Source organism: Mobula hypostoma, chromosome 9, assembly GCF_963921235.1.
Source record: "Mobula hypostoma chromosome 9, sMobHyp1.1, whole genome shotgun sequence".
NCBI lineage: Eukaryota > Metazoa > Chordata > Chondrichthyes > Myliobatiformes > Myliobatidae > Mobula > Mobula hypostoma.
This window is the reverse complement of record NC_086105.1, coordinates 77972924-77995185: the sequence shown is the minus strand read 5'-3', so window position 1 is coordinate 77995185 and position 22262 is coordinate 77972924. Positions and strand designations below refer to the sequence as shown.

Genomic DNA, 22262 nt, shown 5'->3' with positions numbered 1-22262 from the left:
AAGCCATGTCCTCTTGCACTGAGCAGTGGTGCCCTGGGAAAGAGGCGCTGGCTGTCCACTCTATCTATTCCTCTTAATATCTTGTACACCTCTATCATGTCTCCTCTCATCCTCCTTCTCTCCAAAGAGTAAAGCTCTAGCTCCCTTAACCTCTGATCATAATGCATACTGTCTAAACCAAGCAGCATCCTGGTAAATCTCCTCTGTACCCTTTCCAATGTTTCCACATCCTTCCTATAGTGAGGCAACCAGAACTGGACACAGTACTTCAAGTGTGGCCTAACCAGAGTTTTATAGAGCTGCATCATTACCTTGCGACTCTTAAACTCTATCCCTCGACTTATGAAAGCTAACACCCCATAAGCTTTCTTAACTACCCTAGCTACCTGTGAGGCAATTTTCAGGGATCTGTGGATATGTACCCCTAGATCCCTCTGCTCCTCCACACCACCAAGTATCCTACCATTTATTTTGTACTCCCCCTTGGAGTTTGTCCTTCCAAAGTGTACCACCTCACACTTCTCCGGGTTGAACTCCATCTGCCACTTCTCAGCCCACTTCTGCATCCTATCAATGTCTCTCTGCAATCTTCGACAATCCTCTACACTATCCACAACACCACCAACCTTTGTGTCATCTGCAAATTTGCCAACCCACCCTTCTACCCCCACATCCAGGTTGTTAATAAAAATCACTAAAAGTAGAGGTCCCAAACCGGTCCTTGTGGGCACCACTAGTCACAACCCTCCAATCCGAATGTACTCCCTCCACCATGACCCTTAATTTCTGCAGGCAAGCCAATTCTGAATCTACCTGGCCAAACTTCCCTGGATCCCATGCCTTCTGACTTTCTGAATAAGCCTACAGTGTGGAACCTTGTCAAATGCCTTACTAAAATCCATGTAGATCACATCCACTGCACTACCCTCATCTATATGTCTGGTCACCTCCTCAAAGAACTCTATCAGGCTTGTTAGACACCATCTGCCCTTCACAAAGCCATGCTGACTGTCCCTGATCAGACCATGCTTCTCTAAATGCCCATAGATCCTATCTCTAAGAATCTTTTCCAACAACTTTCCCACCAGAGACGTAAGGCTCACAGGTCTATAATTACCCGGACTATCCCTACTACTTTTTTTGAACAAGGAGACATTCGCCTCCCTCCAATCCTCTGGTACCATTCCAGTGGACAATGACGACATAAAGATCCTAGCCAGAGGCTCAGCAATCTCTTCCCTCGCCTTGTGGAGCAGCCTGGGGAATATCCCGTCAGGCCCCAGGGACTTATCCGTCCTAATGTATTTTAGCAACTCCAACAACTCCTCTCCCTTAATATCAACATGCTCCAGAACATCAACCCCACTCATATTGGCCTCATCGTCATCAAGTTCCCTCTCATTGGTGAATACCGTAGAGAAGTTGAGAGCCTCGCTCACTTCCACAGCCTCCAGGCACATCTTCCCACTTTTATCTCTAATTGGTCCTACCTTCACTCTTGTCATCCTTTTGTTCTTCACATAACTGAAGAATGCCCTGGGGTTTTCCTTTACCCTACTCACCAAGGCCTTTTCATGCCCCCTCTTAAGCTCCTTTCTTGCTACCCTATATTCTTCAATAGACCCATCTGATCCTTGCTTCCTAAACCTCATGTATGCTGCATTCTTCCATCTGACTAGATTTTCCATCTCATTTGTCACCCATAGTTCCTTCACCCGACCATTCTTTATCTTCCTCACCAGGACAAATTTATCCCTAACATCCTGTAAGAGATCCCTAAACATCGACCACATGTCCGTAGCACGTTTCCCTGCTAAAACATCATCCCAATTCACACCCACAAGTTCTAGCCTTATAGCCTCATAATTTGCCCTTCCCCAATTAAAAATTTTCCTGCCCTCTCTGATTCTATCCTTCTCCATGATAATGCTAAAGGCCAGGGAGCAGTGGTCACTGTCCCCCAGTTGCTCATCCACTGAAAGATCTGTGACCTGACCCAGTTCGTTACCTAATACTAGATCTAGTATGGCATTCCCCCTAGTCGGGCTGTCAACATACTGTGATAGGAATCTGTCCTGGACACACTTAACAAACTCTGCCCCATCTAAACCGTTGGACCTAATCAGGTGCCAATCAATATTAGGGAAGTTAAAGTCACCCATGATAACAACCCTGTTATTTTTGCACCTTTCCAAAATCTGCCTCCCAATCTGCTCCTCGGTATCTCTGCTGCTACCAGGGGGCCTACAGAATACCCCCAATAGAGTAACTGTGCCCTTCCTGTTCCTGACTTCCACCCATACTGATTCTAAAGAGGATCCTGCTACATTACCCACCCTTTCTGTAGCTGTAATAGTATCCCTGACCAGTAATGCCACCCCTCATCCCCCATCACTTTTAAAGCACTGAAATCCAGGGATATTGAGAATCCATTCCTGCCCTGGTGCCAGCCAAGTCTCTGTAATGGCCACCACATCACAATTCCATGTATGTATCCAAGCTCTCAGTTCATCACCTGGCATATCTCTCTCCTGTACACCCTCTCGTCACCATTTGAGATTCTACCAGCAGTGGTCGTATCATCAGCAAATTTATAGATGGTATTTGAGCTATGCCTAGCCACACAGTCATGTGTATACACAGAGTAGAGCAGTGGGCTAAGCACACACCCCTAAGGTGCGCCAGTGTTGATCGTCAGCGAGGAGGATATGTTATCATCAATCCGCACAGATTGTGGTCTTCCAGTTAAGAAATTAAGGATCCAATTGCAGAGGGAGGTACAGAGGCCCAGGTTCTGCAACTTCTCAATCAGGATGGTTAGAATGATATTAAATGCTGAGTTATAGTCGATGAACAGCATTTAGGTGTTTGTGTTGTCCAGGTGGTCTGAAGCCGTGTGGAGAGCCATTGAGTTTGCTTAACTAACATGTAGTGAAGTTTGTTGCTGTCGCCGTTCCCTCAATAATAAGTATAGCTTTTTGGATACCGTTGAGGAGGATGACCTACCACGTGGAAGCTGCAGTGACTGGATCTCTGGCACTGAATCTGGTGCTACGGCTCAGAAGAGAAGAGTGGTGAAGAGGACTGCAGTAGTGACAGGAGATTCTAGTTAGAGGAATAGAGATGATAGAGACACCTGGATGGTATGTTGCCTTGCAGGTGCCAGGGTCAGAGATGTCTCACACTGTGTTCATGCCATTCTAAAGGGGGAGGGTTAGCAGCCAGATCATGGTACATATGGGCACCAATAACATAGGTAGGAAAGGTGAGGAGATCGTGAAGAGAGATTTTAGAAAACTAGATAGAAAGCTGAAAAGTAATACCTGTAGGGTAGTAATCTCTGGATTGCTGCCTGTACCACGTGCCAGTGAGGATAAGAATAGGATGATTCTGCAAATGGAGTGGCGAAAGGGGCAGGACTTCAGATTTCTCAATCATAGGGATCTCTTCTGGGGAAGATACAATCTGTTCAAAAGGGACAGGTTACATCTTAACCTGAGGGGGACCTTGCAAACAGGTTTGGTACAGTGATTCTGGAGGGTTTAAACTAATTTGGCAGGGGGATGAATAATGGAGTGATAGTGCTGAGGATGGGGTAGTTGGTTTACTAACAGAGGCAGTGTGTAGTGAGAATGCAAAGAGAGGCTGATGAACAGGTAAAATTGCACTCAATGGGAGGAGTTGCAATGTAAAAGGGAGTCAAGATTGAAAAGGGTGATGCATACAGGACTGAAGGTGTTATATTTTGAATGTATGAAATAAGGTAGATGAACTTCTAGCACAGTTACAAATTGGCATGTATGGTGTTGTGGGAGCACTGAATTATGACTGAAAGAAAATTATAGCTGGGAGCTTAACATCCAAGGATGCACATTGTAGTGAAAGGACAGGCAGGTAGGCAGAGGGGGTGGGGTGGCGCTGTTGGTAAAAAATGAAATCAAATCTTTAGAAAGAGGTAACATCTTATTGGAAGGTGTAAAATCATTGTGGGAAGAGCTAAAAAAAAACTGTTTCAGTATGCAGTTAGATTGGTAAAATAAGGTTGATGCTGGACCCTAAAAGGGTAAATTTATAGAATATATCTGAGATGGCATTTTAGTGCAGCTCATAGTTAAGCCCACTATGGAATGAGCTATTCACAATTGGGTGTTGTGCAATGAACCAGAACTAATTAGAGCTTAAGGTAGAGGAACCCTAGGGGTCAGTGATGATAATATATATGCTCATAATATTCTTTCATAATATGAAAGAATCCACCCTGCAATTTGAGGAGGAGAAGCTAAAGTCAGATGTAGCAGTATTACAGTGGAGTAAAGAGAATTACAGAAGCATGAGAGAGGAGCGAGCCAAAACTGATAGGAAGGAAATACTAGCAGGCATAACAGCGGAGCAGCAATGGCTGGAGTTTCTGGGAGCAATTCGGAAGGCACAGAATGGATACATCCCAAAGAAATAGCAGTATTCTCAAGGCAGGATGATGTATCTTTGGCTGACGAGAGAAGTAGAAGCCAACATAAAAGCCCAAGAAAGGGCATATTTACTTCTGGAACGCCTAGGTGCGACTCAAGTAGCAGCAGTACTCTCCATGGATACGATTAAATAATTCCGTTTCAGCTTGATACAGCTAAAAAGCACAACCGCTTCCAAGGTCAGTACAGTCAACAAAGATGTCTTAATGCACTTAAGTAAACTATTGCTGCTTAAAATTGACGGAAACAATATCAATCGTGGTCAGAAGCGCCCATGTAGGATACCTCGGAGGAAGCGCGGGTTTACAAGTGCGTTTAAGGAAACGGAGTTTTAAACTCCCTATACCGACTATTTTGCTGGCAAACATGCAGTCTCTGGTGAATAAAATCGATGATCTCAGGGCTAGGGTGCTGAATCAGAGGGACATTAGGACTGTGTGTCTCCTTTGCTTCACGGAATCCTAGTTAACCCCTTCCGTAACAGATGCAGCGATTCAGATTGAGGGGTTTATTATACACCGTCAGGATGGATCTATAGAGTCTCCCAAAAGCAGAGGTGCAGGAGTATGCCTCATGATCAGCTTTTCTTTGTGCACAGATATATCAGTGCTGTCCCAATTCCGCTCACCAGACCTGGAATATCTAGCAGTTAAGTGCCGTCCTTTTTACCTACCACGGGAGTTCTCTGGGGTCATTTTGGTAACAGTATACATTCCACCGCAGGCCGATGTCAATTAGGCTTTCGATGAGCTGAGCAATGGGATCAACATGCACGAAACAGCGCACCCTAATGCCTTCACCATCTTTTTGGGAGATTTTAACCAGGCCAGTCTGGAAAAAAATCACTAAGCAATTACCATCAACAGATCACTTGCAATACCAGAGGAAACAACACACTGGACCATTGCTACACCACCATCAAGAATGCCTACCGTGCTATTCCACGCCCCCACTTCAGGAAGTCTGATCACCTGGCTGTACTTCTACTCCCTGAGTATAGGCAGAGACCAAAGACTGTAGCACCAGTAGTGAGAACCAAGCAGCTATGGACAAGGGAAGCACAGGAGTGCCTACAGGATTGCTTTGAATCGGTGGACTGAACTGTATTCAGGGATTCATCTTCAAACCTGGATGAGTATGCTGCAGTTGTTACTGACTTCATTAAAACCTGTGTGGATGCGTGTGTGCCTAGAGAGACTTATTGTATATTCCCAAACCAAATGCCGTGGATGAACCAGGAGGTACGTCGTCAGCTGAAGGCTAGGTCTGTGGCATTCAAGTCTGGCAACCCAGGCCTGTACCAGAAAACCAGGTATGATTTGCAGAGAGCTATTTCAAGGGTGAAGAGACAATTTCAAACAACGTTGGAGGTGACATCAGATGCACGGCATCTCTGGCAGGGTTTGCAAGACATTACTTCCTACAAAGAGAAACCCAATAGCATGAATGGCAGCGATGCTTCACTACCAGATGAACTCAATGCCTTCTATGCCTGCCAGGGATCTTCACAGCTCTAGTTCTGTTCTCCCTTTCGAGAACAGAACTAGAGCTGTGAAGATCCCTGCTGCACCTGATGACCCTGTGATCTCTGTCTCAGAGGCCGATGTTAAGGTGTCTTTAAAGAGAGTGAACCCTTGCAAGGCAGAAGGTCCCGATCGAGTACCTGGTAAGGCTCTGAAAACCTGTGCCGACCAACTGGCAGGAGTACTCAAGGACATTTTCAACTTCTCACTGTTACGGGCAGAAGTTTCCACTTGCTTCAAAAAAGGCAACAATTATACCAGTGCCTAAGAAGAATAATGTGAGCTGCCTTAATAACTATCGCCCGGTGGCACTCACGTCAACAGTGATGAAAAGGATTGAGAGGTTGGTCATGACCAGACTGAACTCCTGCCTCAGCAAGGACCTGGACCCATTGCAATTTGCCCATCGCCACAGTAGGTCAACGGCAGACACAATCTCAATGGCTCTCCACATGACTTTAGACCACCTGGACAACACAAACACTTATGTCGGGATGCTATTCATCAACTATAGCTCAGCATTTAATATCATCATTCCCACAACCCTGCTTGAAAAATTGCAGAACCTGGGCCTCTGTACCTCCCTCTGCAATTGGATCCTCAACTTCCTAACTGGAAGACCACAATCTGTGGGGATTAGTGATAACATGTCCTCCTCGCTGACGATCAACACTGGCGCATCTCAGGGGTGTGTGCTTAGCCCACTGCTCTACTCTCTACATACACATGACTGTGTGGCTAGGCATAGCTCAAATACCATCTATAAATTTGCTGATGATACAACCATTGTTGGTAGAATCTCAGGTGGTGATGAGAGGGTGTACAGGAGTGAGATATGCCAACTAGTGGAGTGGTGCCACAGCAGCAACCTGGCACTCAATGTCAGTAAGGTGAAACAGATGATTGTGGACTTCAGGAAGGGTAAGACGAAGGAACACATACCAATCCTGATAAAGGCATCAGAAGTGGAGAGAGTGAGCAGTTTCAAGTTCCTGGGTGTCAAGATCTTTGAGGATCAAACCTGGTCCCGACATATCGATGTAGTTATAAGGAAGGCAACACAGTGGCTATACTTCATTAGGAGTTTTAAGAGTTTTGGCATGTCAAGAAATATACTCAAAGACTTCTACAGATGTACTGTGGAGAGCATTCTGACAGGCTGCCTCACTGTCTGGTATTGGGGGGCTACTGCACAAGACCGAAGGAAGCTGCAGAAGCTTGTAAATCTAGTCAGCTCCATCTTGGGTACTAACCTACAAAGTACCCAGGACACCTTCAAGGAGCAGTGTCTCAGAAAGGCAGCGTCCATTATTAAGGACCTCCAGCACCCAGGGCATGTCCTTTTCTGGCTGTTACCATCAAGTGGGAGGTACAAAAGCCTGAAGGCACACACACAGTGATTCAGGAACAGCTTCTTCCCCTCTGCCATCTGATTCCTAAATGAACATTGAACCCTTGGGCACTACCTCACTTTTTGGAATATGAAGTATTTTTGTTTTTTGCACGTTTTAAAAAATCTATTCAATATTCGTATACTATAATGATTTATTTATTTATTAATTATTATTTTTTTCTCTTCTATATTATGTACTGCGTTGAACTGCTGCTGCTAAGTTAACAAATTTCACGTCACATGCCGGTGATAATCAACCTGATTCTGATTCTGATAATAGAGCAAAAATTTCAATATACAGTTAGATTGGTAAAAGAAGGTTGATGTTAAAGGATTGGAAAGCTTTTAAAATCCAACAGAAGGCAACTAAAAAGTCATAAAGAAAAAGATTGAATACAAAGGCAAACTAGCCAATAGTATTAAAGAGGATACCAAAAGTTTCTTCAGATACATGAAATGTAAAAGAGAGGCGAGAGTACATATCAGCCCACTGGAAAATGATGTTGGAGAGGTAGTAATGGGGGGCAAGGAAATCATGGAAGAACTGTATAAGCACCAGTCTTCAATGAGGAAGACACTGGCCTGGGGTTGGAAGAAGATCTGTGTGTGTGCATGGGTGGGTAGGTGGGTGGAGGAAGGACAGGGCTTGTTTTGGTGCTGTTGTTCTGTGAACACAGAGGGCATGCTATGTGTGGTGACACTTAGTGGCTGCCCCCAGCACACCTTTAGTTTGTGTTGCTTGTTAATGCAAATGTTTCTCACTATACGTTTTGATGTGAGTGATAAAAATGAATCTGAATCAATGACTACTTAGGGACAACTTGGACTAATTCTCAGGATACACCAAATAGAATTCTGAAAAAGGACAACAGTATCTCATGCATAACTGTTGCAAAATCAAGTCAGGCATGGAAAGTCAATCAGTTTGGGAAGTATCCATTCAAATTTCGAGACTGCAATAAGACGATGCAGAGAAAAATTGTCTGGGCTATAAATTTTCAAGAGCAGAAATAAATTCCTGTATGGGAACACTTTGAAATACCTTGGTTATTTGAATAAATATCAGAAATACTAGAAAAAACATTCAAGCCAAATGTCAAAGCTGAAAGTAAATTTATTATCAAATTACGTGTTACCATATACTACCCTGAGATTCATTTTCTTGCATGCATTCACAGTAGAATAAAGAGATACAATTAAATCAATGAAAAACTACATACGAAAACTTGCAAACAAATTAATGTACAAAAGACAAACTATGCAAATGCAAAACAAAACAAATAATAACAAATAAATAAATAATACTAAGCAACAAGAATTGTAGATAATATGAGAGTGAGTCTATAGGCTGTGGAATCAGTTCAGTGTTGAAGTCACTGAAGCTACCCACACTGGTTCAGGAGCCTGATGGTTGAATCTCCAGTGGACTCACGGATTCACAGAAGCCTCCGACTTCCTAGTAGACATACAGACTTGCAGACTCAGGGCTCTGGCCAGCAGGCCTCAACTTCTGAACATCCGATCAAGCTTTGTGTTTCAATCTTTGCTATGAATCCCAAGGCTTGCTGAAGATGACGAATGAAGGCCTTGAGCTCCAGGCCTCCAACTCCAGACTTGCCGATGACAGGACCTGGAACACTAGGCCTCTAATTCTGATCTTGCTGGTTCAGGAGCCTGATGGTAATAATTGTTCTTTAACATAGTGGTGTGGGACCCAAGGATCCTGTACATCCTTCTCAATGGCAGCAAACATGTAAGGACAGTAAGAACAAACATATTGGGTCACACACACACACAAAATGCTGGAGGAACTCAGCAAGTCATCAATGGAGAGAAATAAACAGTCGACATTTCAGGCCAACTCCCTTCATTAGGACAGAATCTGGTTGCTTCACTCTTCCTTTCTGGTCCTGATGAAGGTTCTCAGCCCAAAACATTAACCGTTTATTCCTCTCCATAGATGCTGCCTGACCTGTTGAGTTCCTCCTACATTTTCTTTGTGTGTAATTCTGGATTTTTAGCATCTGCAAAATTTCTTGTGTTTAAAATATAGTGGGGGCCTGGACTTCCACATCATTGGCAATTCTGAGAAGCTGCAATCTAACTGGCTAAGAAATAGAATCTTCCAAAGTTCACTCTTGTACTTGAATTGCTTAATAACAATAGCAATGACATATCATATGGTACTCCATGGGCTTAGATTTCGACATGAGGTCTGAACAAAGTAGCTCCAAACTTGCCAACAGATTCTTGCTGTGGAACCCAGCGGCAAAGCATGAACTTACTAGAAGTCCCTACCATTTGAATTAGAACATCTGCCTGCAGATCCAGCATCTCGATGGACCTGGTGTAAGATCTGCAAGCTCATTTATTTGTGTGGATTTTATGACTGCAAGGAAGTAAAGTAAGAATAAAGTAAATGCTGATATTTTTAACCATTTGTGCTTGCAGTAAGGTTTTCAATTATTTAAAAGAATGACCTGAAATTATTGCTTTCAAAAATTAGCATATTTTTGTTTCGAATATGCTTTGAATACCTAATTGCATTGTACGGAGCCCCAGAGTCTAATCAGTCCAAGAGACTTTGGCCAGAAAGTACTTCTTTTGCTTACACACCTTAGTGAAGTATAACTAGATTTCTGTACAATGGGAGCTCATGCCAAAATTCAGACCACTTTAACTGGTTGGTACATGGGCTAAAACTAATAAAATCACATTCTAGTATGAGGAATAAAATTACGCAATTTAATTCAAACCAATGCACACAAAATAAATAAGAATGCCCATTGTCACTTATTTCTAAATCACCTTAACTTTTACAAGTGTACTTACATGTCACTGTGTGGAGTAGGCTTTGGTGATGACTGTGGCAGACTGGCTTCCAGAATTTCATTAAAACTGGTATTTCCTACATTCTTGGCCAGCTGAAAACAAATGTTTCTGTTTTAGTCTTTTCTAAAAGTCACAATGTATGTAACAAAAGAATAATTTTTAATTGAAGTTGATTAATAAACAGCATCTGTAAAATTTCAAAGGTCCATCTAGTCTATTGGTTCCATCATCATCATCATCAGGTGCCGTGCCCAGTTTGAGCTTTGACTGCCATGGCCCACACACTCCTGTTTCGGGTCAAGTGGATCAATTTATTGGTATTCATTTCCAGCTCTCTGGCTGTTGTCTCCATCATCATTTGTCTTTGCCTTCCTTTAGCTTTCTTCCCTTCAACCTTTCCCATAATTACCGTGCATTCTAACCCCTCTTTCCTAATCACATGTCCAATGAAGTTATGTTGCCTTTACATGATCTATTGGTTCCACACACAACAAATTATTAACCCTTCATTTACTTATCTAATTCTGAATCAGAACCAAGTTCATTATCACTGCCATGTCATGAAATTTGTTGCTTTGTAGCACCAGTACAATGGAATACATAAAAAAATGGGAAGTTACAATAAGAAATACAGTGCAAAAGTGAGGTAGTTTTCATGGTGCGTTCAGAAATCATAAGACCATAAGATATAGAAGAAGTACGCCATTCAGAAGGTTAATGGTATCCATAATACCACCAACTTCCTTCAACTTGCTGATCGTACTTCTACATTTGCATCCAAATCACTTATAGATGTTGCAAATAATCAGTGTCCCAGCACTGATCCTAAGTGGCCTAATTCTGCTCCTATGTCTTGTGGCTGAGGACAGGGCAGTTGGTATACATGCAGAGGCAGTTGTGAGACCATAGACCATAAAGTATAGGAGCAGAAGTAGGCCATTCGGCCCATCGAGTCTGCTCCGACATTCAATCATGGGCTGATCCAATTCTTCCAGTCATCCCTTTTCCTCTGCCTTCTCCCTATACCCTTCGATGCCCTGGCTAGTCAACAACCTATCTATCTCTACCTTAAATGCACCCAATGACTTGGCCTCCACAGCTGCTCGTGGTAACAAATTCCACAGATTTACCACCCTCCAACTAAAGTAATTTCTCAGCATCTCTGGTCTAAATGGACGTTCTTCAATCCTGAAGTTGTGCCCTCTCTTATCCTAGACTCCCCTACCATGGGAAATAACTTGGCCATATCTAATCTGTTCAGGCCTTTTAACATTCGGAATGTTTCTGTGAGATCCCCCCTCATTCTCCCGAACTCCAGTGAATACAGTCCAAGAACTGCCAGATATTCCTCATACGGTAACCCTTTCATTCCTGGAATCATTCTCGTGAACCTTCTCTGAACCTTCTACAATGTCAGTATATCCTTTCTAAAATAAGGAACCCAAAACTGCACACAATCCTCCTAGCGTGGTCTCACGAGTGCCTTATAGAACCTTAACATCACATCCCTGTTCTTATACTCTATATCTCTAGAAATGAATGCCGACATTGCAATTGCCTTCTTCACCACCAACTCAACGTGGAGGTTAACCTTCAGGATATCCTGCACAAGGACTCCCAAGTCCTTTTGCATCTCTGCATTTTCAATTCTCTCCCCATCTAAACAATAGTCTGCCTGTTTATTTCTTCCACAAAAGTGCATGACCATACATTTTCCAACATTGTATTTTATTTGCCACTTCTTTGCTCATTCCCCTAAACTATCTATGTCTCTCTGCAGGCTCTCTGTTTCCTCAACAGTACTCGCTCCTCCACCTATCTTTGTATCATCGGCAAATTTAGCCACAAATCCATTAATGCCATAGTCCAAGTCATTGACATACATCATAAAAAGCAGCGGTCCCAACATCGACCCCTGTGGAACTCCATTGGTAACCAGCAGCCAGCCAGAATAGGATCCCTCACAACATGCTGGAGGAACTCAACAGGTCGGGCAGCAACTGTGGAAACGATCGGTCAACGTTTCGGGCCGGAACCCTTCGTCAGGACTGAAGAGGGAAGGGGCAGAGGCCCTATAAAGAAGGTGGGGGGAGGGTGGGAAGAAGGCGGCTGCTAGGTTCCAGGTGAAAAACTAGTAAGGGGAAAGATCGTGCGAAGATAATAACCTATCCCTCAATATCAGCAAGACGAAGGAATTGGTTGTTGACTTCAGAAGAAGTAGCGGACCGCACGACCCAATTTACATCGGTGGTGCGCAAGTGGAACAGGTCAAAAGCTTTAAGTTCCTCGGGGTCAGTATCACAAATGACCTGACTTGGACCAACCAAGCAGAGTCCACTGCCAAGAAGGCCCACCAGCGCCTTTACTTCCTGAGAAAGTAAAGAAATTTGGCCTGTCCCCTAAAACCCTCACTAATTTTTATAGATGCACTGTAGAAAGCATTTTTCTAGGGTGCATCACAACCTGGTATGGAAGTTGTCCTGTCCAAGACCGGAAGAAGCTGCAGAAGATTGTGAACGCGGTGCAGCACATCACACAAACCAATCTTCCGTCCTTGGACTCACTTTACACCGCACGCCATCAGAGCAGTGCTGCCAGATTAATCAAGGACACAACCCACCCAGCCAACACATTTATCATCCCTCTTCCTTCCAGGAGAAGGCTCAGGAGCTTGAAGACTCATACGGCCAGATTTGGGAACAGCTTCTTTCCAACTGTGATAAGACTGCTAAACGGATCCTGACCCAGATCTGGGCCGTACCCTCCAAATATCCAGACCTGCCTCTCGATTTTTTTGCACTACCTTACTTTCCATTATCTATTTTCCATTTATGATTTATAATTTTATTTTTTAATACTTACTATCGATTTGTACTCCAGGGAGCAGGAAGCGCAGAATCAAATATCGCTGTGATGATTGTACATTCTAGTATCAATTGTTTGGCGACAATAAAGTATAAAGATCAAGGGGTGGAGGAGGGAAAAGGCAGGAAAGGTGAAGAAGGAATAGGGGAAAGCACAATGTGTAGTAGAAGGAGGCGGAACCACGAGGGAGGTAGTAGGCAGCTGGGGGAGGGGGCAGATTTCACTCTGCCCCCTCCCCCAGCTGCCTACTACCTCCCTCATGGTTCCGCCTCCTTCTACTACCCATTGTGCTTTCCCTATTCCTTCTTCACCTTTCCTGCCTATCCCCTCCCCCACCCCTTTATTTTTCCCCTAACTGGTTTTTCACCTGGAACCTACCAGCCTTCTCCTTCCCACCCTCCCCCACCTTCTTTATAGAGCCTTTGCCCCTTCCCTCTTCAGTCCTGACGAAGGGTTCCGGCCTGAAACGGATGCTGCCTGACCTGCTGAGTTCTTCCAGCGTGTTGTGAGTGTTGCTTTGACCCCAGCATTTGCAGAGTACTGTGTGTTCAGAATAGAATCCCTTTATTCCTACTCTTGGTTTTCTGCCAATCAGCCAATGCTCCGCCCATGCTGGTAACTCCCCTGTAATTCCATGGGCTCTTATCTTGCTAAGCAACTTCATGTGCGGCACCTTGTCAAAGGCCTTCTGAAAATCCAAGTACACCACATCTACTGCATTTCCTTTGTCTACCTTGTTTGTAATTTCCTCAAAAAATTGCAGTAGATTGTCAGGCAGGATTTTCCTTTCAGGAAAACATGCTGGCTTTGGCCTATCTTGCCATGTGCCTCCAGGTACTCCGTAATCTCATCCCTAACAATCGATTCCAACAACTTCCCAACCACTGATGTCAGGTTAACAGGTCTATGATTCCCTTTCTGCTGCCTCCCACCCTTCTTAAATAGCAGAGTAACATTTGCAATTTTCCAGTCATCCGGTACAATGCCAGAATCTATTAATTCTTGAAAGATCATTGTTAATGCCTCTGCAACCTCTCCAGCTACTTCCTTCAGAACCCGAGGGTGCTTTCCATCATGTCTAGGAGATTTATCCACCGTCAGACCATTAACCTTCTTGAGCACCTTCTCTGTCGTAATTTTCACGGCACATTCTTCACTTCTCTGACACTCTTGAAGGTCTGGTATACTGCAGATGTCTTCCACTGTGAAGACTGATGCAAAATACCAGACATCCCACACTGCAAAAAACTCATTTCAGGGAGGTAGCACCCCTGCCCCCCGCAACCCCATATCCCACCCCCCACCACCCCACCCCCCCCGTCGACCTCCAAGGGTGTATGTAATACTTTGTTTAGTGACTTTGTCTAATCTGTAAACCAAGTTGGGTATGTGCAGAACATGTGACATTAAAATATGTATTTATATTATGTTTATTCTATTACAACTTTAAGCAAGTCTACAGGGAGTTTGGCCTCATCAAGTAGGACATCAATAGCGTAGCTCCTTAGCAGCCAGCCAGCTAGTTTAAATAACGTTAGCTATGCTAATAAATGAATGACACCTGTTAAACTCACCTCAACATGTTTTTTACATTTTAACCCACCATGGGCAATAGAAAAGTCACTGTTGCGAACAGTGCAGCGAACAACACTGTCATTATTTTTGAGGTCAACTGTAAAGCCCGCCCACATAGAAAACTGATAGGTCTACTTAGCAGGGGTCCGCAATCGTTTTTGCACCGCAGACCGGTTTAATATTGACAAAATTCTTGCAGACCGGCCGACCGGGGGCGGGGGTGTTAATCACAACCGGAATACAGGTGATAAGTCAATTGCATCATAACATTTTAAGTAACGTTTGGATATTAAACACACAGCGCATATTTTCCACATATGAACATATAAAATCATTGCAACACACCAATATCGCTGAATCAGTGGGAGCCCTGGGCTTGTTTGGGAGACAGCGATACTCAAAGGGGGTTCCTTATGTCCAGTCTATTCTGCAATTTAGTTTTCGTTGCATTCATTGCAGAAAACTCCGCTTCACAGAGATATGTTGGAAATGGAAGCAACGTTTTCAGTGCTTCTGTGGCTATCTCAGGATATTCAGCCTTGTCTTTGATCCAGAATGCCGGCAGCGATGTTATGTCAAACATACTTTTCAGCCCACCGTCATTTGCAAGCTCGAGGAGCTGATTTTTTCCCGTGCTGACGTGGATGATTCACCGGGGACATTCACAAATGGGTCACGGACCCATTCCTTTGCACGTCTTGGGTCAATGATGACCTCGCGTGCGTAAAAATTCAAACAGTGCGTGACAGGGAATGAGGAAAGGTGCAGCTGACTCATATCGTTTCCTCGTGGCTCAGTGGTTGGGGACCACGCTCAGCACGAAGAGAGACCAATCAGGATGCCGCTCTCCATCTCCCTCTCAAAAAAATCTATTTCTGGGATATTGTAGATAAGTTCCGGGCGTCAGGGAGCCACTGTCAATATGCGGGAGACTCCCAGAACTTCCGGGAGAGGTGGGATGTCTGAAATACGCATTCAGTTCCTCTGCCATCTCTGCGTCTCTCACTATAATATCTCCAACATCATTTTCTATTGGTCCTACATCTATCCTCAACTCTCTTTTACTTAAAAGTTTTTAGTATCTTCTTTGATATTAGTCACCAGCTTCCTTTCATAATTCATCTTTTTCTTCCTAATGAATTTCTTAGTTTCTGCAAATTTATAAAAGCTTCCCAATCATCTATCTTCCCACTAGCTTTGGCTTCCTTGCATGCCCTCTCTTTTGCTTTTACTTTGGCTCTGACTTCACCTGTCAGCCTCGTCAGTGTCCTTCTTTCATTCAAAAAATTCTTCCTATTTGGAATATATCTGTCTTGCACTTCCTTCATTTTTCGCAGAATCTGCAGCGATTGCTGCTCTGCTGTCTTTCCTGCTAGTGTTTCTTTCCAATCAACCTTCGCCAGTTCCCCTCTCAGGCCATTGCCATTTCCTTCATTTCACTGAAATACCGACATATTGTAATTTAATTTCTTCTTCTCAAATTTCAAAGTGAACTCGATCATATTGTGATCACTGTTTCCTGAGGGTTCCTTAACCTTAAGCTCTCTTGTCACCTCTGGATCATTGCACAACACCCAATCCAACACAGCCAATCCCCTAGTGGGCTCAACAACAAGCTGGTCTAAAAAGCCATCCCTTAGACATTCTGCAAGTTCTCTCTCTTGAGGTCCAGTACTGGCCTGGTTTTCCCAATCTATTTTCATGTTAAAATCTCCAGCGATTATCATGACATTGTCCTTCTGACATGCCTTTTCTATCTCCTGCTGCAATTTGTTATCCACATCCCGGCTGCTGTTTGGAGGGCTGTATACAACTGCTATTGGGGTCCTTTTACCCTTGTCATTTCTTAATTCAACCCATAGAGACTCTGCACCTTCTGATCCTATGTTATCCCTTTCCAATGTTTTAATATTATTTCTTATACACAGGGCCACACCACCACCTCTGACTACAAACCTAACTTTCCAGTACACCGTATATCCTTAAGACATTCAGCTCCCAATGGCAGCCATCCTTTAGCCAAGTTTCAGAGATGGCCACAACGTCATACTTGCCATTCTGTAGGTGAATTTCAAGATCATCCATTTTATTTCTTAAGCTGCATGCATTCAAATACAACACTTTCAGCCCAGTATTTATTGCTTTCTATTTTAAATGCACCACACCTCTATTGACCTGATGGTAGATGGGAAGAAGCTGTTCCTGAAATATTGAGTCTGTGTCTTCAGGCTCCTGAACCTCCTCCTTGATGGTAGTGATGAGAAGAGGTCATGTCCTGGATGCTGATAGGTTTCCAGGTAAGTAATTCCACAACTTCATAATCCCGAAGTCTAACTAAATCTTATGCACTTAGACGACGCTACTGCACTCTGTCCCCTCAATCACTACAAGGGATTCTGAATGGAAGTAGGATTGATGCTTTTGAACCACAAACAAGAGAAAATCTACAGATGTTGGAAATCTGAGCAACCACACAAAATGCTGGAGGAATTCAGCAGGCTAGGCAGCATCTATGGAAAAATGTAGAGTTGACGTTTCAGGCTAAAATCCTTTAGCAGCACTGAAGAAGATAAGGAGTAGATTTGAAAGGTGGGGAAAGGGGAGAGAGAAACGCCAGGCTACAGGTGAAACTTGGAGGGGGAGGGATGAAGCAAAGAGCTAGGAAGTTGATTGGTGAAAGAGACAGTGGGAAAGGAGCACCAGAGGGAGGCGATGGGCAGGCAAGGAGATAACATGAGAGAGGATGGGAATGGTGAAGAGGGAGAGCAGGGAGGCATTACTGGAAGTTTGAGAAACTGATGTTCATGCCATCAGTTTGGAGGCTACCCTAAACAGAATATAAGGTGTTGTTCCTCCAACCTAAGTATGGCCATATCCCAACAGTGGAGGAGGCCATGGATGGGCATATCAGAGTGGGAATGGGAAGTGGAATTTCCGGGAGCACCAAACACAGTATATGACCCCAAAAGACTCCCAGGTGAAGTGTCACTGCAACTGGAAGGACTGTTTGGGGCCCTGAATAGTAGTGAGGGGGGTGGTGTGGGGACAGGTGTAGCACTTGCTCTGCTTGCAAGGATAAGTACCAGGAAGTACATCAGTGGGTCAGGACGAATGGCCAAGGGAGTCATGTAGGGAGCAAACACTGCGGAGGTTTTGGAGAATTATGTGCTGGACACGGAGGCTGATGGGTGATAGGTGAGGACAAGAGGAATCCTATCCCTGGTAGTATGGCGGGAGGATAGGGTAAGAGCAGACGTGCGTGAAATGGAAGTGATGCAGTTGATGGCAGCATTAATGGTGGAGGAAGGGATGCCCCTTTTCTTTGAAAAAGGAGGACATCTCCTTTGTTCTAGAAGGTAAAGCCTCATCCTGAAAGCAGATACGGCAGAGACTGTGGAATTGAGAGAAAGGGATGGCGTTTTTACAAGTAGCAGGGTGGAACGAAGTATAGTCCAGGTAGCTGTGAGAGTCCATTGGTTTATAATAGACATCGATGGATAAGCTGTCTCCGGAGATAGAGACAGTGAGATCGAGAAAGGGCAATGTCGGAAATGGATCAGGTGAATTATAGGGCACGGTGGAAGTTGGAGGACAAATGGATGAAATCGACGAGTTCAGCACAGGTGCAGGAAGCAACACCAGTACAGTTGTCAATGTAGCGTAGGAAAAGTGCGGGATGGTCACCAGTGTAGGCCTGGAACACAGACTGTTCCACGTAGCTGACAAACAGGCAGGCATAGCTGGGTCCCATGCGAGTGCCCATGGCTACCCCTTTTGTTTGAAGGGAGTGGGAAGACTCAAAGGAGGAGTTATTTAAAGTGAGGACAAGTTCTGCTAGGCAGAGGAGAGTGGTGGTGGAGGGGAACTGGTTGGGTCTGGTGTACAGAAAGAAACAGAGAGCTTTGAGGCCTTTCTGGTGGGGGATGGAGGTGCATAGGAACTGGACATCCATAGTAAAAATTAGATGATGGGGGCCAGGGAACCTGAAATCCTTGAAAAGATCAAGAGCATGTGAGATGTCACAGATGTAGGTGGGAGGGGACTGAACTAGAGGGGATAAAACAGAGTTGAGGTATGCTGATATGAGTTCAGTAGGACAGGAACAAGCTGAAACAATGGGTCTACCTAGACAAGCAGGTTTGTGGATTTTGGGTAGGAGATAGAAACCGGAGGTGCGGGATGCAAGAACTATGAGGTTGGTGGCAGTGCATGGGAGATCCCCAGAGTCAATAAGGTTGGTGATGGTGTGGGAGGCAATGGCCCAGTGTTTCTTAGTGAGGTCCTGTTCGAAGGGCAAGTAAGAGGAGGTGTCTGAGATTTGGCGCTGGGCCTCAGCAAGGTAGAGGTCAGTTCACCAGACTTCTACAGCACCTCTCTTATCTGCCAGTTTGATGGTGAGGTTAGGATTAGTGTTAAAGGAGTGGAGAGCTGAGTGTTTGGAAGAAGTGAAGTTGGAAAGGGAGAGAAGAGTGTTGACGTCTAGACCGTTCATGTCCTGTCAGCAGTTGGCAATGAAAAGGTCCAGAGCAGGCAGAAGACCAGGGCGGTGTGTCCAGAAAGAGAAGGAGGGTTGAAGACGGGAGGAGGGATCATCAGTGCGGGATGGGGTGTTCTTGCTAAAGAAATACGTTCGGAAACGGAGGCGGCGGAAGTAGTGCTCAGTGTCATGGAACTCACTGAGGTGTGGGTGCAGGGGAACAAAGACAGGCCCTTACTGAGGACAGAACGTTCTGACTCATAGAGGGGAAAGTCGGAAGGAATGGTGAAAACCCAGCATGAATGAGAGCTGGGATCAGAGGGGGGAAGGGGGTTGGCGGTGTCTGAGAAGGGAGGTTTGGAGTGTTCAGGGATGGTGGGGTGAGAAGAAGATGGAGTCTCCGAGGACCCAGGAGCTGGCAGTGGGACCTGAGAGAGACAGGATTGTGGAGTGATGGTGGGGAAGGGGAGACAGGGATTCCAGCGGCAGTGCATGCAGACCCATCCTGAAGACCGGAGTTGGAATTGGCGGTTGAGCAATCGGCACTTTGATGTTTTTGAATTTAAAGTTGTAAGGTCAAAGTCATTGAAGACAGCACCACAGATTTATACGGCCATAAGGAAAAAAACAGCAGTCCAGATCTCAGATAATCTTGTAATTCTTAATTAGGATATTGTGTGCAGTATTTGGCCCCATAATATTAGACAATATGAGAGTTTATTGAACATAAAACTTTTTTTTCTCTGGTTCTTAAAAGTTGTTGCTAAATACCAGACACAAAAATCGATGCAAAAACCTGCATTTATCTTGTACATAGTAAAAGGCAAAATTACAGTTCTATGTACATAGACTGAATCCGACAATCACATTTATGCTAAGGTATTAGTCAGCGTCACACAGCTAGGAAACCGGCCCTTCGGCCCACAGAGCACTTGCTATCAACTATCCATTTATACCCATCCTATTTTACTCTCCCACATTCCCAACAACACCCCCAAATTTTACCCCTCCCACACACACCCCCAATTAACCTATTAATCCATACATCTCTGGGATGTAGGAAGAAACTGGAAATTCCCGTGTGTAAGGGGTTTCGTCTTTTATGTTACTGCGTAGGCTAATTAAAATGGCTTCTTTGTTATGTTAAATGCTGAGAAAGTTCTCTCGCTAGCAGACAACGAGTTGAGCGAACCTGAGGCTTACCAGGGGGCTACACGTGTACAAAGTCCAGGATGTATTCACCTTGTGAATGATACCGCAGTAACAGGACAACTGATGCTTCCCTGAATGACTAAACTCAACATGCGGCAGGATGCAATGACCCCGGGGGTGGGGGGGGGGGTGGCTACTGATACGCGTCCATAACTCCAGAAGACAACATGAAGGAAACATTACACAAGTGACAGCTTACAGCAAATATAAATGAATACAGATAGCAAAAATATCTTTTATATAGAAGTTTAACTGTGCTCCAAAGAGGGAGAGGGATTGCTTCAGCTGATGATTTGGGCTCATCCTCAGTAGGTTACTGACTTCTTGGCCACTATTATAGTGTTCTTCATGAGTGTTGCTACAGTCACCAGACCCACTCCACCAGGGACAGGGATAGTGTAACTTGCCTTCTTGATCTCTTCAAAATCAGAATTTCTTACCAACTTAGTCTTTCCTGTTACAGGATCCTGTACGTGATTGATGCCAAAAGTATTACAACTGTTCCCTCTTTGATCATATCAGCAGTAATCACTTTTGGAATTCCTGCATCCATGATGACAACATCAGCCAGAAGGAGGATGTGAGCCATCAGTTGCTCCTAGGGTGTGAACTTGTGGCTGATAGTCACTGTGGCACGCCGCCGGGTCTCTCGTGTCTTCCATCAATGGGAAGGAGAACGGCAATGGGCATCCCGACATTCTTCAGCCTTACCACGACCACCATGTTCTTACCAAACTTCTTGATCCCCGTCCTTTTAATCATTCCCCAGACCCCTGCGGGGGTGGCCAGAAGAATCGTCTGTTGATCCAAGCAGACTTCCAATGTTGACAATACGAAACCCATCTATGTCCTTCTCCAGAGTGACAGCATTACAGACAGAACACATTATACCATCAATAATGCTGCTGATGCTGGAAATTGAAACAAATAAAAAAGTATTCTGGAAAATGTTCAGCAGGTTAGCCAGTATCTGTAGAGGAGGAAACACAACCAATGTTTCAGGCCAATGACCTTTCATCAAAATTGATAATGAACTGAAGAAAGGTCATTAATGTCTGAGAAATACAGGATAAAACAAGATTTGTTGAATAATAAGAGCAGGGTACTGGTGAAAGATGCATTCAGGTAATAAGGTTTCAATTAGCAGTAAGCTATCACCACATAGCCGGATTTTCAGTAAGGCCGCAGCAAGCTTATGGATAGCAAGTGCCTTGTCATAAACGAATGCACATTCTGGACGGAGATGCAGACACATTCAATGATAGTTGATCCACCAGCAGAGTCTTCAGTGCATACAATGGGAGGGATAAGTGAACTTGATGTAAATCGGCAATTAGCCCCCAACAGTTGCACTGACTGAGAACAATGGTACCATTATAGCATGGGCTAGTGAACAACATTTAAGAATTTTAGATGTAGAACAAATGTTTAAACTCAAAAGTATTGTGTCTTATTTTGATATAACTTATTTCAACAGTAAATTTTTCAGATGCTAAAATTTTAACACTGAAGGGGAGTCACAATAGCATAATGATTAGAGGAATGCTTTTGTGCTGCCCTCAGCACATTCCTCACTGATCTGATTTGATTTGACACAAACAATGCATTTCACTGCATGTTTCAATATATACTTGACAAATAAAAATAATCTTAATTTGAATATAGATTAAATTCACATTATTGACAATCATCAGACTAAGAATGAGAGCTTTTTCTTAATTTGTAGAAATCCGTCTTGGCTAATACCTGAACAATGGTGGTAACGTATTAGCCAGCATTACATGCCCCTTACTAAATCTGAATGTGGGGCAGGATGCAGAACAATTCACGGGGGAGATGGCCAACAATTTTGTCTACAAAGTTTGTCTGGGCAGAGCTTAGGAGGATGATGGTGGCTAACAGCGACTCCTTTGCTT

General features: G+C 44.2%; 1 protein-coding gene and 1 pseudogene across 5 annotated transcripts in view; both read right to left on the bottom strand.

The window, feature by feature from the left end:
- The window catches only part of LOC134351808 (arf-GAP with SH3 domain, ANK repeat and PH domain-containing protein 1-like), a 729826-nt gene that overhangs the window by 134502 nt on the left and 573062 nt on the right, over positions 1-22262 (bottom strand). For all 5 annotated transcript variants that reach the window (XM_063058512.1, XM_063058513.1, XM_063058511.1 and 2 more), the window contains exon 18: positions 10218-10309. In XM_063058512.1, the coding sequence (XP_062914582.1) occupies positions 10218-10309 (92 nt within the window). The remainder of the gene's footprint in view (positions 1-10217; positions 10310-22262) is intronic.
- LOC134351810 (bifunctional methylenetetrahydrofolate dehydrogenase/cyclohydrolase, mitochondrial-like) lies at positions 20426-21414 on the bottom strand (annotated as a pseudogene).